The sequence below is a fragment of the Brachypodium distachyon genome, chromosome 5 (genome assembly GCF_000005505.3).
Source record: "Brachypodium distachyon strain Bd21 chromosome 5, Brachypodium_distachyon_v3.0, whole genome shotgun sequence".
Lineage (NCBI taxonomy): Eukaryota > Viridiplantae > Streptophyta > Magnoliopsida > Poales > Poaceae > Brachypodium > Brachypodium distachyon.
In genome coordinates, this window is record NC_016135.3 from 11,457,246 (window position 1) to 11,475,495 (window position 18,250).

General features: G+C 48.2%; 2 protein-coding genes across 6 annotated transcripts; one reads left to right on the forward strand and one right to left on the reverse strand.

Moving 5' to 3' along the window:
- The first annotated feature begins 4,629 nt into the window (after window positions 1-4,629).
- Window positions 4,630-6,901, forward strand: LOC106865484 (flavonoid 3'-monooxygenase). The gene has a single exon (XM_014895578.2). The coding sequence runs from the start codon at window positions 4,817-4,819 to the stop codon at window positions 6,617-6,619; it is 1,803 nt and encodes a 600-aa protein (XP_014751064.2). The 5' UTR covers window positions 4,630-4,816; the 3' UTR covers window positions 6,620-6,901.
- Window positions 6,902-8,292: 1,391 nt separating this feature from the next.
- Window positions 8,293-17,079, reverse strand: LOC100846052 (protein MEI2-like 4). 5 transcript variants are annotated; one of them, XM_010241532.3, is made up of 15 exons: window positions 16,591-17,079; window positions 15,919-16,025; window positions 15,677-15,722; window positions 14,933-15,199; window positions 14,230-14,648; window positions 13,992-14,150; window positions 13,741-13,857; window positions 13,518-13,666; window positions 12,423-12,529; window positions 11,897-12,343; window positions 10,974-11,613; window positions 10,791-10,875; window positions 10,622-10,690; window positions 9,910-10,089; window positions 8,293-8,929 (listed from the first exon to the last, which is right to left on the reverse strand). In XM_010241532.3, the coding sequence occupies exons 2-15, from the start codon at window positions 15,985-15,987 to the stop codon at window positions 8,768-8,770; spliced, it is 2,916 nt and encodes a 971-aa protein (XP_010239834.1). In that variant the 5' UTR covers window positions 15,988-16,025; window positions 16,591-17,079; the 3' UTR covers window positions 8,293-8,767. The 5 variants fall into 5 exon arrangements, with proteins under 5 accessions (XP_010239834.1, XP_010239832.1, XP_010239831.1 ...); XM_010241530.3 differs by having other exon boundaries at window positions 12,423-12,514; window positions 14,933-15,274; XM_010241529.3 differs by having other exon boundaries at window positions 14,933-15,274.
- Between the last annotated feature and the right edge of the window lie 1,171 nt (window positions 17,080-18,250).

Below are 18,250 nucleotides of genomic sequence, written 5' to 3' on the forward strand. Positions count from 1 at the left end.
GTGGGCTAGCCCCTCGGCCCATTAAGGCCAGGGTGCTCCCTCACAGGCCCATTTAGCCCAGGGATAGGTGGGCCTCAAGGTGGAACCCTCCGGATCCCTCCGGAACCTTCTAGAAGCTTCCCGGTCAAAACCGGGAAATATTCCAAACTTTCCAGAACCCTGAAAACAACTTTCCATATATAAATCTTTATCTCCGGAACATTCCGGAGCTCCTCGTTGCGTCTAGGATCCCATCCAAGACTCCGAATCATAATTCGATATCATCATCATTTATCTCATCTAACCCAAGCAACATGAAACGTTAAGTGTGTGACCCTACGGGTTCGAGAACATGTGGACATGATCAAATATCAATAACCAATAGCGGGACCTGGATGTCCATAATAGTTCCCACATATTCCACGAAGATCTCATCGGTTGAACCACTATGTCGAGGATTCAATTAATCCAGTATCCAATTCTCTTTGTCTCGCGATATATTACTAGCCCGAGATTTGATCGTCGGTATCGCCATACCTAGTTTAATCTCGTTACCGGCAAGTTCTCTTTACTCGTTCCGTAATATAATACCCCCGCAACTAAATACATTAGTCACATGCTTGCAAGCTCATTAGGATGTTATATTACCGAGAGGGCCCAGAGATATCTCTCCGTCACAAGGAGTGACAAATCCCAGTCTTGATCCATACAACCCAACAAGCACCTTCTGGGATACCTGAAAAACACCTTTATGATCACCCAGTTACGAGATGACGGTTGATGCCCACAAAGTATTCTTCCGGTACTAGGGAGTGGCATGATCTCATGGTCTAAAGAAATAATACTTGACATAATAAAACATAAGCAACTTAAACTTAAGTGACACGATCAAAAGCTATGTTTAGGTTTGGGTCTGTCCATCACATCATTCTCCTAATGATATGACCTCGTTATTAAATGACAACACATGTCTATGGTTAGGAAACCTTAACCATCTTTAATCAACGAGCTAATCTAGTAGAGGCGTATTAGGGACACGGTATTTGTTTATTTATCCACACATGTATTTGAGTTTCCAATCAATACAATTATAGCATGGGCAATAAACATTTATCAAGAACAATGAAATATGATAATAACAAATTTATTATTGCCTCTAGGGCATATTTCCAACACTATCGCTATCGTCGGAGCGGCCACCCGAGGAGCCACGGCGGTGAGGTGGCGGAAAGGGGTTGTCGTGGATGGCTTGGAGGTGTTGGGAGTGGATGATGGAGATGTTGGCTATGGTGTCGTCGCTGGAGTAACCGTGGATGGCAATCTGCCTGGGAATGACGGCAAGAGAACGGGCTTTGACAGTGACGAGGACGGCCGAGTAATCCACACCTGAGATACAAATGGGGTCGATTTCATGAGGGTTGGCGTATGGGGAAGTGGAGGTGAGGATGTGGCTCGGGAACCAGTGTTCTAAAGGGTAATCATCGATGGAGAGAGCTGCGAGGTCAAGGTGGTCGAAGAGGAAGTGGGACTCGGTTTCATCATGTCGCACAAGATAGACATTGCGTTCTCGGTCGATGTAAGGCCCGTTCCGGATAGCAAACTCTCTTTGATAGTGGGAGCCAAAGCAAACTAAAGCGGCGCCTTGAGAACAAGGGCGAAGGGAGACGGAGGGATGGAACTCGCGGGACTGAAGGGCCCGACGGATGAAAAACACTGGGGAATGGGCGGGTGGTTCAAGGAAGGTGAAGGCGACGTTGTTTTAGTGCTCTAGTGGAACATAGGGCATGAAAACATCGAGGCAGTCCGAGCGAGCGTTGGGAGACGGAGGGTTGCCGTAGACGGTGTCGTGGCCAGAGTCGGTGTCGAACTCGCCGGAGTAGAACTCCTCGTACTCGTCGGACTCACCGTCGCCTGCGGCCGGCGGGGGGGGGGGGGGGAGCAGAGAGAAGGCTCGGGTAGCGGGCCGTTCCCCCCACTGGCCGGCTCGAACTCGACCTCATCGGGGTCCTCCTCGGTGTCCACGACCAGCGGCAGGTCGTGAACCATAAATTTGTCCGTGAAGGAGGCGTCGGACGAGATGATCTCCACAGCGTCGTCGATGGGGATGAAGTCCGACATGCCAGCAGGTGCAAAGGAGTCTGGGACCTGAGAGATGGAGACAGAGGGAACGGTAGATGAGGATTGGCGCGCAATAGAAGAAAACGAGGAAGAAGGGGAAGAGACGGAAAACCTGATTGACGGCAAGAAGACTGCCTGTGTCCAAAGCCCCAGCAGCGCCGGCAGCGAACCGGATCGCGGCAGACGTCTACAAGGTGGTCGGGCGCCAAGCAACAATGGCAGCGGTGTAGCCAACTAGGGTTTGATGGTGGAGTGGCTGAGAAGCGACTAGCGGAGTGGCTGCTTAAATAGCGGACCGGGGAGAGGAGCGCCTGAGCAAAGGACTTGGTAGGGGGAGACACGGGAAGGGTCCAAAGGGAGCAGGCGGCAGCAGAAGAGGATCGCGTCCCGTGATGGACGAATCGGCCATGGGGATGAGCGCGGAGGAGACGCAGTGAGACAGCCATGGCATCGGTCCGTGGGGAGCCGGCAGGATTCCTGGCGCGAGGACGTCAAGGGTGAGGGGAGGCTTACGATGCATGGGCGCGCGCGCAGTTCTGGATCCATGCAAGGGCACGGCGGCCGAAGGGCCTGACTGGCGCTGCAAGGGCAAGAGCCGGCTCGAAATAGCTGGGCCAGAAGAAAAAGAATTCACCGCGGAAAGGACAAGATCGCGGCCAAAGGAGGCGCCGTAGTCAAAAGGGGCAGGCCCAACAGCCTTATCGGCAGAGATTTCAGGAATGGCAGAACCGGCCAAAAGCTCCTACAAGCCGACGGCAGCAAGAGGACAAGACCTAGCAAAGAGGCCGCCAGAGGCAGAAGCGGACGAGTGGGGAACCCGTTGACCAATATCGGCAGCCCCATGCGGATCCAAGGCGTTCGTGTGCGGGAAACCGGAAAGCACAACAGAATTTGAAATTTGAACGTTCAACCGAGGGGGAGCCTCGTGGAAGCCCAGAACGGTCGACCCATGGCGAATCCCTTGCAGCGAAATAATGAACTTGGCGACTTGCAAATTTGCTACTGAAATCGAGAATCTACCCGAACCAAACGAACGCACAATGGGAATTGAAAGGAGGAACCGATCTAGTAGTTGAGCAGTTCCTCGATCGTACCTTGCGGCAGCGGGTGATCCGATTGAAGCTGTGTGATCCAGACCGACGTGGGAGAGCAGCACAGGGAAAGCGGAGCCAGAGGGAAGCAGACCGGCGAGGCGAAGTCCGAAAGCGCGAGGTGGAGCAGAGCCTCTCCCGGAGTGCGCATGGCAGGAGCTTCACGGGACGACGGCGGACGACGCTGAATCTTCGGAGTCGAAGGAGAGAGGAAGCCGGCCCGAATGGCCGGGGAAGAGGCACAAGGTGCCATGCCGATCGAGCTTCAATAGGGAACTAGGCGGATGGATGGAGCGCGGCCCGGTGGCGGAACCAGGCCGGAGATGTTTGGTGGCCGCTGCCATCGGAGCGGCCGGCAGCGGAGCAAGAGGACCGAGATGTTTGGTGGCCGCTGCCACCGGAGTGGCCGGCAGCGGTGGTGGCCGTGGGAGCTAACCCATGGCCCGGACAGGGAGACCAGGGCAGATTGCAGGGGTGGCCCTGCCGGGGCGATGGGGGCGAGGGTGGACGCCAGCGCCGGTCGACGGCCAGCGGAGAAGGGGAGCCTCGCACGCAGCAGTTCCCCCGTTGCCTTCAAAGACAAACCTCCCCCATCGCTCCGCTTCATTAGTATACAAATAGATACCATGTATTGTATTTACAAAGCAATAGAAGCAGGTAAGCCACTAAAAAGGGAACAAGGTTTACCTCAAAGACAAATCTCCCCCATTAGTATACATATAGATATCATGTATTGTATTTACAAAGCAACAGAAGCAGGTAAGCCACTAAAAAGGGAGCAAGGTTTACCTCAGCGCCATTGATAGGAGTGCCGACCCCCTTGAATGCATACTAGCATACTAGAGGCATGCCAAGCCTATTGGCCAAGGCTTCGAGTCGACTCTTCGGAGCTTCTAAGTTGGAAGGCTACCTTAGTTGTAGACTTTTCTGAATACCAATGCCTCAAATTATGAACCTCGACGTCACTATAGGTGGCCCACCATATGTTAAACAAGCAGAAATGTGAAGTCCTACAATGGTCCCTTCATGTGTGGCGCCAAGCCTCCTATGCCATGCTGAATGCTCCAGTGCCGTTTGATGGAGCCTGTGTTCATCGCGCTCATCGGGGTCATAAGAAAACAAAGTTTAAAAAACGACAAGATGTTAAATTAAGTCTTAGTTAATTAAAGTCGTTTAACCACATGGCAAACCTGGTTAGCTACTCCTTCGAAAGGAAAGAGGTGTCTAGGACAGAAAAATACTACGGAGTAACTGCGATGGAATCTTGTGGGAAGATGCAAGGCCCAACAATAGCAGAGAATTTTCGTCCATATATGACGTACGACCTAGCAGCATGGCCATTGCCAAATGCAGAGTACGAATCCAACAGTAAATATATGCATGTTCACTGACGACAGCAAGAAAAACCACCGCGCAACAAGCCCCCAATGACCGTAAAAAAAAGACCACAATGACGACCACGAGGTTCTAAAAATTACTCCCTCAGTCTCATATTAAGTGACTGTCTATTACATGAATCTAAACGTTTTTTTAAACATATATACATCTATATTTAATCAAATTTGAGTTATTTAATATGGGACCGACGCCAGCCCTTCCCTCACCCCCTTTTCTTTTCTTCGCCATGCATGGCCACGAGCGCATCAATGGCCACTGATGTACACTGTGCCGCGAGCACGACACGGCCTGTCCCATTTATCACGCCGGAATGCTCGATAAATTCACAGCCTCGTTCGTCAATCTTGCAAGTTAGATATCAAAGTTTCTCGCTAACTATGCAGTTCAAATCTATGGAGCTAGCACTGCCAGCAGCATGGGCGTCCTCGTTCCTCGCCGTGCTCATGGCCACCGCCATTCTCCTTCTCGTTCTCCGGCACGGGAGAAACAGTCACAGACACAGATACAGGCTCCCGCCTGGGCCTAAGCCGTGGCCCATCATCGGCAACCTGCACCTGCTGGGCGCGCTGCCGCACCGGTCCCTCCGCGAGCTCTCCAAGCGGTACGGCCCGCTGATACAGCTCCGCCTGGGCTCCTTCCCCGTCGTGGTGGGCTCCTCCGCGGAGACGGCCCGGTTCTTCCTCAAGACCCACGACGCCGCGTCCGCCGGCCGGCCCAGAACCGCGGCCGGCAGGCACACCGCGTACAACTACTCCGACATGCTCTGGTCGCCCTACGGGGCCCACTGGCGCCGCCTGCGCCGGGTGTGCCTCGCCGAGCTCTTCAGCGCCGCCCGGCTCGGCTCGTTCGAGCACATCCGCCGCGACGAGGTGCGCGCCCTGCTGCGCGGCCTCCACGACGCGAGCGGCATCGGCATGCCGGTGGTGGTCAAGGTCAAGGAGCACCTGTTCGCGGCCACGCTCGGCATGATCTCGCGGATGGTGCTGGGGAACAAGTACGTGGGGAAGGACGCGGGCTCGGGGTCAGCAATGGAGCCGGAGGAGTTCATGCGGGTGATGGAGGAGTTCTTCTTCCTGAACGGCGCGCTCAACGTGGGCGACTTCGTGCCGTGGCTGGGCTGGCTGGACCTGCAGGGGTACGTCGGGAGGATGAAGAATGTCGCCTGGGCGCTGGACGCGTTCATGGAGCGCGTCCTGGACGAGCACGACGCGCGCCGGCGACTCGAGGGGGACGGCAGCTTCGTCGCCAAGGACATGGCGGACGTCCTGCGGCTGCAGCAGCGGCGGCAGATCGAGTCCGGCGACGAAGAGGGAGAGCCGCTTGAGCGTGACAGCGTCAAGGCTCTGGCCATGGACCTCATCGCGGGGGGCACCAACACCAACGCCGTGACGCTGGAATGGGCCATGTCGGAGCTGCTGAGGAACCCGGCGGCGATGGACGCGGCAGGGGAAGAACTGGGCCGCGTCGTGGGCCGCGGCAGGCTGGTGCGCGAGGACGACATCCAGAGCCTGCCTTACTTGAGGGCTGTCGTGAAGGAGACGCTGCGGCTGCACCCGGTTGGGACTCTGCTGGCGCCGCACGAGGCCCAGGAGGACGCCACCGTGCCGGCCTTCGTCTCCGGCAACGGCGTCAGCTACGACGTCCCCGCGGGCACGCGCGTGCTCGTCAACGTGTGGGCCATCGCCCGCGACCCCGCGCTGTGGGGGCCCAAGCCAGAGGAGTTCAGGCCCGAGAGGTTCCTCGAGGGCGGGGGCAACTCCGGCGTCGACGTGGTGGGGCAGGACATGGAGCTGCTGCCGTTCGGGGCCGGCAGGCGGATGTGCCCTGGCTACGGCCTGGGGATCAAGGTGGTGCAAATATGCCTCGCCAACCTGATCCATGGCTTCGCCTGGAGGCTCCCGGACGGCGTGGCGGCGGAGGAGCTGGGCATGGATGAGGTGTTTGGGCTCACCACGTCGCGCAAGTTCCCGTTGGAGGCCGTCCTCGAGCCCAAGCTCCCCGCTCACCTCTACACGCTGCATTCCGCCGGCTAGCTAGCTTGGGTTTTGTGGAACCTTGAGATGAGGGAGAGGAATTAATCCCTGCAAATCAATTTCAGCCATGTTCATTCACATCGCCATGAGGGCTTCAATAAAGGGACAGGTCTTGTCTTTCTTGGACCATACATGCATGTTAAACCAAAACTCTCAAGAATAGACAAGCTAGACAACTGGGGCTTCACATGTCTTTGAGGACCCTTGTTCATTTAGATCATGTGCCGAAAGTTCCAAATTTTTGGCAGGCTATCTATCTCATTAATCATTGGATTTCAGCAAGCGGCGATGTGGGATTCTTTGGCTACTGTGTGCAGCCAGATGGTAGCATGACAGTTTCTCAACTAGCTTCGGTGGTCTACTAATAATAGATTATGCGACTTAAGGACAGTTGTGCGCATCGATTGGCGCAGAGGCTACGTAACTCCCTCCTTTCCGAGAGAAAAAAAATGTTTTGGATTGCTTCACCCAGAGACGCACAAAAAAACATCAAACATGAGGAAACTGTTGTGCAACCTCTGCCATCTGGCCGGTCCTGTGGTTGCGCACCAAGATCATAGTCGAATGAGTTAATCGCACACAATCACAAGGTACATGAAAGTAGATGAACACAAAGAGGTAGAAAGAAGCATGAGTTTTTTATTAATTTTTCTGATCTCAACAGTATGTACAAGGTCATCCTCTCCTTTATACAGGCCCAATAGATAGATGATAAAATCCAACAACTAACGTTAAGTGGAGGAAGAAGTTGCAGGGAGGCACACGTATTGGTGGCCCTCCCTCCCCATCGACTGGTTCCTCAGCAGTAACAACCTAAAATAATGGGGCCCAGAGGAGGGGGGTTGATCATTTGGAGCAGAGCCATGGGCGAGGGGTGATAGACTCAGGCTCCAGCGTATAGGCAATGTCGATCTCCATCGCGTGCGCTCTCAGTTCATTGAAGCATCACTGCGGGTAGGGTTTCTGCGGATCGAAAATCAGGGGGAGGAAAGGTAGAGAGGATATGGCTACTTGGTGGCCCTTGGTGTGGGTGTGGCCGGCAATAGCTCCTCTGGTCCCTCGTGTCCAAACAAACATGGACGAACAACTCCTGTAGTCCTTGTGGACGATTGGGCCAACCAGACAGAGAATTTGAATTTTGCTGAAAGCGGTAGCGGGTCATTTCCGTGGCTTCTTTGGGTTCATGAAATTAGAAAGTGGATTTGACAGAAATGGACAAATCATCACGATGCTGAAGAAAATTAGGACGAATCATCAAAGCAAACTAATATGGGTCGGTGACCGAAGCTGAACCGGGATGTTAACGATCACCTACTGCCACGAGCCCACGACCAGAACGGCAGCGGCCACTTGTGGCACCGCCGTCTCGCACGCTGGTCCTACTCCTGAGTGGAAACAGCAAGAGCCTGACCCTCCAACATACGAGTAGGCACGGACAGAACGGCAAAAGGAGGCACTGGAAGTCACCTATGTGGCAGAGGCACAAAGAAAGCGAGAGTTACATCTCTCGGGGCAGAGAACAAGAATTGTCTCAAGCGAGACGGCATTTGCATTTGCCACAGAATAGAAACATATGCATAATAGTAGGGCAACAGATTATGGTGCAAAGCTAGCCACTAGCCACACAACACTGAAGCTGCGGCTGACACTGCACTGCACAGGCGCCACGCCCAGAAACAAAATAATGCTCCCTCAGCATAACAAATTAACATCAAACCAGTTTCAAAAGATGCAAGGGGGCACATTCTTAATAGGAACGCCTGCCTTTCATACAACAGCACCAAAACAAATTAAAGTCGTTCTGCTTTCGCTGTCGCCGGCCATGCATTATTACTAGGAACGCCTGTACAACACTGCATTATACCTAAAAAGTCCAAAATCTCGGAGCTCTCCCTGGGTGTTTCACATTCAGCGGCCTTCAGTTAATACGCATATATGCTCATGAGAAACTGGGATCAACCTCTTGTCCATCCCCTTGCTTCTCGTCAGCGACAAAATTTGCAGCCAACTAGGGAGCCTCCATTAACCCACGACATGGAAGTAAAATAGCTACAGACCGAAAAAAACAAAAAGGTGGGAAAGGATGGTAATGTGAAATCGGGATTGCAACGGTCAAAAGGTTGGATGTTGTGGTTAGTGCTTCAGTCTTCAAGCTGTGGTCGGGTCAGCCTCCTTTGGGTAGCCTGAAGTGTGTCTGCTTCCGTTGGAGGGAGTCCAACTGTTGGCGGAGGTCGATAGGCTGTCTTCACAGCTCAAAATCCTGGATCTCCCAGGCCTAGAACGGATGTGTGTTCCCAGAGGGAACGGTTCCTGAGAAAAGTTAACAACAAAATATGTATGCTTAGTATCATTTCAGAGTCCAGACTCGTTAAGCAGGAAAATACCTTCCATCCATCATTTGATTTTGAGAATTTGGGAATGGGATACGAGGACTCACATACCACTTCCCAATCAGATGGAAGGGTTTTGGTTGGACACATTGGGTAATAATGTTACAAAATTACCCACAAATGAAGTGAGGGCTACCTCATCGCGGAGGGGCATTTTTGTCATGTATGCACTCTATTCTCTATCAAAAACTCATAGCACTACCAAAGGTCAGACATGGCAATGCGAAGTTTAGTTTCGCGCTCCCTAGTCCACTCATATCCCTTTTATATCACATTGTGCATCCAAACAGCACCATCTACGAAAAGAATGATGAGCCCGTACCGTCATTACAAAGACGCAGCAAACATAACAACAGTAGAAAACAAGAATGAGATGCCTATACTTAAATCCTTAACGTTGTAGTCCTTGATTTGTAGGGGTTTAATCCATAAGTAACTTTCGTAAGCTTTAGAAAAGAGTTATAATGTTTTACTATCTACGGCATCGGCATGTGATTCTGCTTTGGTTTCAGGGTTACTTTTGAAGACCCAGGGTACGCCGTTCATGCTAAGTTCATTGTATAGCAAATTCTCTAGATGTTTAGCATTATTCTTGAATTTGTATACAATCTATCACTGAGAGTACACTCTAATTTTTTTTCAAGAAATAACAAAACTCATACCGGCAGAATGAATTCAACTAAACACCAGTAATTTAATCAACAGTTGTTGGCTAACTATTGGTAATGTTTCATGCTACTAGAAGTGTTGATCAGAGTGTGGCCTTGACCCATGTATCACAAGATAATTTTCTGCCCATGACGAGATTGAGATAGGTACAAGCCACTTAGTTAGCAGTACACAGACAAACACCCTTTACAAAATAGTTATATAGCAAATATGGACAATCAGAAAACATACTTGATCTCCGGCATTTGGACCATGTGAGTGGAAGAGTATAGGGCGGCAACGTTTATCCTCATTCATCAAACTTGAGTTCTGGAAGTGAGCAATTAGAGCTGATTTTCCTTGGATTCTAGCATATGCAAGTGATGCCACCTTCTCACTATTGAATTTCTCCCACCTTTTCCCATGAAATATCTGAAAGAGCAGGTATATATCATTCATGTAACGAAAATTATAATTCTGTTTTATTGGACGGAATTTTAACCTATTAGGTTTCTACTAACTAAACTACGAAGTCATAGTTTTTCCATCCAAAAAAAGCCTTTCTAGTTTAAGCGCTACATTTCTAGACATTCTGGTAGTTCGACCGCGGAATTTTTTTGTTTCGGTATCTCTGGAATATGACAATGCAGCTGTTATAATTGATCAAAAAGGAAATCCAAAAGGAACTCAAGTTCTTGGCGCAATCACCGAGGAATTGAGAATTGAATTTTACTAAACTTAAGAGTTACAGGAAATGCTCAGAAGTGCTAAAGTTACAACTACATGTGATAAACAGAACACGTGCAATTGTATGTATGCATGACAGTAATACAGGTAGAGAAGGGAAGAGAAATGGGAAGCAAAAAGGAGATCCAGCAACAGGTATTTGCATAAAAATTAAAAAGCTCAAAATTAAGCTCTAACTAATAATATTGCAGCCATTTGACAAACTGTAATATCCCACCTTATAAAATGGAACAATATGCTCTGGAGTAATCATATTGATGAATGCATAACCCACATTGCATTTATTCTGAAAATGCACATTAACAACTGTTAGGCCCTTGTACGCAAGCAATACCGAAGCAAGTATAAGCAAGGCAACAGCTGTCACAAAGAAAAGCTACACTCACCTTAAAGTCAATTGGCAGGTAGATAAAATCATAAGTTCCCCTATGATTTTCATCAATAGCAGTCAAAAGCATCTTTGAGGTATACCTGGAATACAATTGAGGAATAGGAACATCAAAACATGACTTAAATTGTAGACAGTTGCACATACACTAAAATAAAATCAGCAAGTTCCAGGTGTATACTTGTTTGGGATATTCTTTATCATTAGTGTAGTCCGAGAATCCTCGCCACAGGCTATACGCTCGATGTCAAGCTCATACTGCCTTTTGCTATCAGATTGGTTAGCACATGACTCATTTCTTCGGCTCCTTGTACGTTCAACAGGTGAATCAAATGAGGATGGAAGGGGACCTATATGACTCCTTCCATGAAACATATGCCCCCTCTGCTGGGGAGATCGAGCACCAATATGTGCTGGGGACATGGCTGGGTTCCCTCTACTCTGAGGAAACATACTAGAGAGCTCCAACTGATGCAGATGCGGACTACCAGGGAAACCCCTGCTTCCAGCACTCCCAGGATGGAAGCTTGGTACTTCCATCCGCTCCCCTGCATACCCATGTCTCCTATCCCAGATTGATGGATTGACAGCTGGTGCAGAACCGACATGATGATTCATTGGAAGGGCATTTTCAAGCATCCGAGATGCTCTTGAAATTCCATGAACTTGCGTAGGAGGGCAAGATGGTATATTATTGATAAATGGCCCCGAGTTCGGCCACAGCATGGGAGAAGAGGTATGATGATGGGAGTTATTTGAATTATTCCATGCTACTTGGTGGCCATGGAGGGGGCAGCTTCCTGTTCTTGAAACCCCGAGTGCTACAAGAACATAAGACATGAACAAGTAAGCATGAATAACTAGCATGCACTGTCTCTAACAAGAATAGTTGCAAGCTTCAAAGTAGTATGATTAACGTGAGACTATCAAAGCTTCTTATTGTTGACATCAAAGCACATGTGTGTTTAAAGTGGAAATTTTGAGAAAAGAACAGTAAGGGGGAGAGGGATTTGAGATGGCAAATGAACCTAATGGAAACAGTGTTTTCTCCCAAAGAAAAATAACATGGATGCATCAACAAAAAAGGTCACCCAAATTCAGTACCTTCACTATGACCAGAAGAATGACCGCTAAGGTTAGCAGAACAAACTTTGTACAAATGCCTGCTATCAATTCCGTCAGCAGTTCTAGAATTGCTCTTAACTCCAATGGGTGGTATTGTGCTTAGGTTGTAAGGAATACAATTACTTTGGCTGTTGTCAAACTCGGGAAGTGAATGAGGATGAAAAGCTCCCATCCCTTGATATCCATAGTTCAAGTGTCCATTCATCCTTCCAAGTGAATGACCATGCTCACCAAGAGCAGAGTGGTTCTTATGTGTTCCTGCAGTTGCAATTCTAACAGGAGAGGACATGCTTTGGCTTTGCGGAGTAATTGAGGGAATATCCAGAAAATTTCTCTCCCTAAATTGGTTTATTGGCGGCTGAACTCTGGTACGTACAACCCGAGAAATCCCATGTTCAGGGCCAGTGGATGCCATGTTGACCGAACCTTGCATTATGCCATATCCAGGTTAGTAAATACCACTAGGAGCAGAAACATATTTAATTATTTGATTCAAATTGCATACCATAGTAATTTGTCAGCGGACTAGTTGCATTTCCTGGTTTGCATACACCAAAGTCTTCCGGCTCCAACCCAGGAGGCCTATGCTGCATCAAACTGTTATGAAGAAACCTAGCATTATTATTACAGTTGTAACATCAGTACAAAGGAAATCAAATGTTATTCGTTTTTCTTTCAGAAATAAAGTTCATACATTATAGTAACTAGCTAAATGCGCGCACGTTGTTACGGAATTGTATTCACTATTTTGCATAAAGTTGCTTAAATGCACTTTTCCCTATTGTGTATCCAAATTTTATGTTGAATAATAACTATCTCAAAATGTATGTCAATCCGGTCTATTGTAGTCAAAAGATTGTGATATGTATATCCACCATATTGAATGGGTGCAATTACATTAATTTCATAACAATATAGAGAATAATCTTAATGAAGTGAACGGACAACCACCAACTCAGATCTTTATTATAACAAATACAAGAACTATACCCGTGCGTTGCTACGGATTTAAGAAATACATGTTTAAAATGAATTTTATACTATTCTATTATCTTAGATCATATAATCCATATTCGTTCACATCTCAATGATTTGTGCCAGATCAATAATGATGCAAAAAGAAAACAAGTGACGCAGTCTGAAAGTGACGGACCGCCGCCACCAACTGAGTCTTTTATAGGAGTAAAGAAAAATAAATAAAGATCCAGAGGGGACTTTCTGCATCAAGTTCCATTAACATCTTCCGACACGTCAAATGGAAAATGTTATACAGCTAACCATTTGGTCCACGCAACTAAACTTTGTTGCAGCCCTAAAAACTAGATGAAATATACAACCAACTTCAAATTCAAGTGCAAACACAGACTCCAACTAAAATAGCCAAAGGACGATCAAATGAGTGTATACATCCCAAGAAAATGTTTACCAACTTCAGAGCTTTTGCAAGTTGAAAATACAGTTCATATAAACTTCCCAAATTCCCATAAACCCAGATAGCTTTGTGCTGACATACGGTATGTAACAAGAACCTCCGAGATGCACAGGTGACTAAAAGCACTAAGAATAGACAGGTGAGAAAAATTATGGCCAAACAGTGTACCGTTTAGTGTCTCCCACGCAGCAGGGCACCAATTTGATTGTCTTTCCTGCAATATCGCTCCTATTTAACACATAAAGTGCAGCTTCAGCTGCTCTGACATCATAAAACTCTATGTATTTGTGATGACCCTGTTGTGAAGTCTCATGAATCTGAAAAAGAAGGTATAGTAAGTACTAAGTAGTTTTGCAGATGAAATACAAGCTAGTTAGTGCAAGGCCCATACCTCCTTGATTTTACCATAGCCACCAAATATATGACGAAGATCATCATTAGTTACAGACGGGTCAAGGTTAAACACGGCAAGTGTGCCCTGGTTATTATCTTTCTCTAATGTATTCTCCTAAAGGAACAAAGTCATCATTAGAGTGTATAACTGTAAACATTCTTGGGAATCAAACAACACAATAACATCAGAGTAAGCAATGTCAAAGCATCACAGCATCTAGTCAGAATGGCGATGTATTAAGGGGATACCTTTGGGACAGAGTAATGTATGTCAAGTTTCCAGTTCCTAAATGGCTTGCTTTGAAGTGCCTTCATGGCCGTTTCTGCCGATCTTATATCATAGTAAGATACCATCACAAAACCATGATGTTTGCAGGCAGTGTAAAGAGTTTGGATTTCTCCATATTTCTAAAAGAAAGTAAATATCGTTAGAAGAAGTTATTGCCTTGAGAGTTGAGACAAGTCTAGCTGGAATATGAAGACTCGCCTGAAATAGGAGTTCCAATTCAGAGTCCTCAACAATACCATCGATGTTTCTAATAAAGAGGGTTCTCGAGGGGTGTTCCCCGTATGGGTTTTCGCCAGACAGTATGCCATTTAACCCAGTCTGACCGTTGCTGGCTATACTGTTAAGTTTTAACAGTTTGTTATTATTATCATCAGTTTCCAATTCCATTCCACCTCCAGTATAGAATATGTCATCATCCATGTCATCCCTGTTATTAGCACAGGCAGGGTACCCCACATTGTCAAGAACACCTGATAATAAGTCATCGTCATTAGGGAGCAGATTGCCAATTACTTGTGCCTCAATTTCCTGAGTTAACTCAAAAGGCTCGTCATCAACATTGTTGAGTTCCTTTTCGACAGGCTGACCAACAAGTCCATTCTGTGATGTTAGTCTCACTGCACAGCAGCAAATGGAATATAAAAAATAAGCACCAGTATTACTAAAGATTGTCTCATTTCTCACTTCAGTATAGCATGAAAAGCTCAGACTTGACTAGAATGAAACAATCGATGGAGCAGGCAAGACTCTTACGAATGAGCAACTAAAATCTTACTATTCATATTCATTTCTACGCAACTGTTGATTAACAAACTATTACTTAGATGTACAATTCATTGTTCAGTGCTATGAAGTACTATAAATGAAGTGGAAAAGCAGGAGACAGAGTACAAAGGCTCACATTTCTTGTCAAAAATGTCTGGAAGGGAGCTTGAGAAAAGCCCATTCTCATAATGGATCGCACTTAAATGTCCCTTCCTAACATGAGGAAATAAAGCCAATGGCTTCGAAAATGAATCATGCTGTTCTGCAGGATCTTGATCAGCTCTCCAGGCGGTTGGGGGCAGGTTTGCATGCCTTTGTTGGCCCAGCAACTTGTGCTCACCAAAGGAAGTTTTCTGGTCCATCAACTTGTATGGTTCCATAAGTTCTAACTGATTCACAACCTCTGCACCAACGGGGTTGAGCTTATCAACTGGAGAAGATGCAACAGACTTGCTTCCCCAAGTCAATGAAAACCTTTCTGTTTTTTACAATAAGCAAATCAGCCATAAGCCTAACGAACACAAACACCAAGCCCAAAAAAGTGGTAAAGAAACATCAGCATTGTTTAATGGGAGATTCGTGTAGGCAACATCGACTCTAATCAGCCAATACCAAAATACCCCCTGTGAGGACATGTGGCTACCAAATCAGCTGCTTGGTCTATATATAGCAAGAAAGCTACCTTAAGCTATCTGAAAAAAGCCATACACATCCTCAGATCTTGCTCGATCAATTGTCCCAGATATGGAACCTCGGATGCCCCACATTCCAACTAACATGTGTAAACAGTTTTCTGCTAGGCAACATTTAGAGGAGAGGAACTCCCCTAGGAGAAAACTAACAAGCAACCACAAATTACACCAAATGATCAGGCACTCACCAACATGCCCAGGAAAAGATTCCTGCCTCAAAGGTCCAACTGGCCTCTACAAAAGAATCCGATATGATAAAAAAGTAGCCTAGTTCTAGTTGTTAATGATAATAATTTGGTCACCCGAACACTAAACAATTATTACCTCACCCCCAAAGAAAGGAGGTAGTCCATCATTAGCCATCATTTAAGCCAGATAGCGCAAATATGGAAGGATAAGGGCAATAATTTGGCTATAGCAGTTGGCTTACCTCGTGGGGCAGGGAGGATTCGGACTCCGCAGGGAGGTGGAATGTGGGCATGTGGTGCCTCTGCTCCATGGCTCTAGTTGGAATCCTGCTGGCTCGTTGGCACGGACCTTTTTAAATATAAACAGATGGAGTACCAAATTTCAACACTTATGGTAAGTAGCTCTATACAAGCGGATCGAAAAGAAAATGCAAGAAATTGCTGAAGAAATGCGGTCCGGATGCCTACTCGCGAACGTAATTCGACCTCCCGAGAAAACAGGGTTATGGAACACGGGAGAAACTATGCAAAATTCTTATTTGAAAAGAGATTCTGCAAAATTCCGTGCAGGATCCAGAGTCGCCGAAATAATCAGCCATAAACCAGTACAGAAAAGGTCGGAAATTTAATGCACCCTCGTCCTGGACGAGCTTGAAGAGCACAAGCAACTTGTGATCAAAATAAAAGGCAGAAATGTTCAAAAAAAAGGCAGAACAGACCAAAATACTGCACGAGCGCATCCAAGCATCCCTCGAACCGAGCACAGATCAAACAGAGCGACAAAAATACGCAAAAATCGCCATAAACACAACAACCACCGGGAATTCATACGCCATTTTTCTCCGCACATAAAACGCACCCTGATTCTGCTCGAAAATAAACGCAAAAAATCGAAAAAACGGAAGAATCCTCACCAGATCGGCAGCCGAGATCCCCTCCCGCTCGCCACAGCCTGCAGCTTAACGCGAACACGCAACCATGGCCGCGCGCGGAGGAGACGGCTCCATGGCGCAAGCCAAAGCAGCTCCCCCCTTACCGGAGTTCACAGACGGGCGGATCACGGGGCGCGCACCGACCGCGCAACTAATGCCCCCACAGGGGAGCCGAGCCGAGCTCAGATAGTGAGCTCCACCTCTCTAGGACGGGCGCAACTAACCCTAGAGAGCGAGCGCGGCGGCGGGCATCCCTCCAGTCCTCCCCATTCCTGCTCTTCCTCCTCTGCGGCGTCTAACGCGGGAGGGCTTCTCCGGCGAGGGATTGCGGCGAGCTGCTGGTTGTTGTGGCGGTGGTGGTGGACTGGCCGCGGTGAGACGGGACGAGACGAAGCGGAGACGACGGGCCAAAAAAATCTAATATTAAAAGCGGCGAAATGCTATATTATTATATTATTAATCGAAGTAAATGGAAACGCGAAACAGGAGGCGCGGGTCCTATATATATCGCGCCCGCTTGGTCCCCGAGGCGCGGTAGCTTCACCCGCGGTGCACCTCACCGCCAGGCGCCGGATAACTCCTGCGCTCCTCGGTTCACGGCACTGACACATGTGCCCGGGCTAGGGATTCCCACGCGTCAGTGACGAGGGACCAGTGGGCCCCACATGGGAGCGTGCGCCGAGGGCCGGAAGCGGCGTTTTGGACGCGCGTCCGATGTCTGGCGTGGGACAGGATAACGCTTAGGCCCGCCTGGGAGATATGAAATATTCTCCACCAAAGTTACGGGTGAATCCTTTTTGAGAAACACAAGATAAACGTAGACCCTCATACGCGAGCATACAATGATTTTTATGAATGTACACACGCACATCATGTCCTTATTAGCACCTTTGAAAAACTGAACCGGCAGTTTTTGAGAAATTGACGAAGTCATCGTAGGCGCTTCGCAGTTGACGGGTACGTTACCTACCACTGAAAAAATAGCGTCACTTAAATCATGGAATAAATCTAGGTAAATGTGAGCACCCATGTCAAGTTTAAAACTTGAACCTGGATGAACTGATTCCACCACAGGAAACCACACCACCAGACCTAGGCTCAGTTCACAATTACAGGTGAATCAAAACACCTCTGTGTGTTCAGTGTTTGGGTGAACACCGTGAGATAAAATACAAGAATTTTTTGAGAACACAGCACAACCAGAAACATCAGATCAAATCAACAAAATTGAAGAAGTGTGGTGTTATTCACAGGAAAATTCAATCGATCAGATCAAAGAAGGATGGTATGCGTCGTCATCGCTGTTGGCTACAGCTGTTGCTGGGCCGCCGGATCCCCTCGTCCGCTGCCGCCGCTAGGCCGCCGTAGACCCCGCGTCGTCGTTCCATTCGCCAGAGCACCGGATCCCCTCGTCGCCGTAGCAGCCCTAGCATCGATGGATCCCGTCGCCGTGGACGCCCCCACCGCGCGGTTGATCCCGTCACGGCCGTCGGGCTGATCCCGTCGCTGCTGCTACCGCGAATCCCGTCGCCGCCCTCTCCTCAACTCACCGCCTGCTATCACTGCTCTCTCGTTCTGGTTCCCGTCAACACCCCGATGGATTTTGTCGGAAGGATACTAGGCCTAAGGTGGTCTGTCATAT

What these genes read in the sequence shown, in the direction of transcription:
- LOC106865484 (XM_014895578.2), top strand. Translation starts at nt 4,817, where the DNA reads ATGGCCACGAGCGCATCAATGGCCACTGATGTACACTGTGCCGCGAGC.
- LOC100846052 (XM_010241529.3), bottom strand. Translation starts at nt 15,987, where the DNA reads ATGGAGCAGAGGCACCACATGCCCACATTCCACCTCCCTGCGGAGTCC. An exon ending in AGACATTTTTGACAAGAAAT is followed by an intron (nt 14,649 to 14,932) that starts GTGAGCCTTTGT and finishes GCTGCTGTGCAG; the next exon opens with TGAGACTAACATCACAGAAT. An exon ending in AATTGGAACTCCTATTTCAG is followed by an intron (nt 14,151 to 14,229) that starts GCGAGTCTTCAT and finishes ACTTTCTTTTAG; the next exon opens with AAATATGGAGAAATCCAAAC.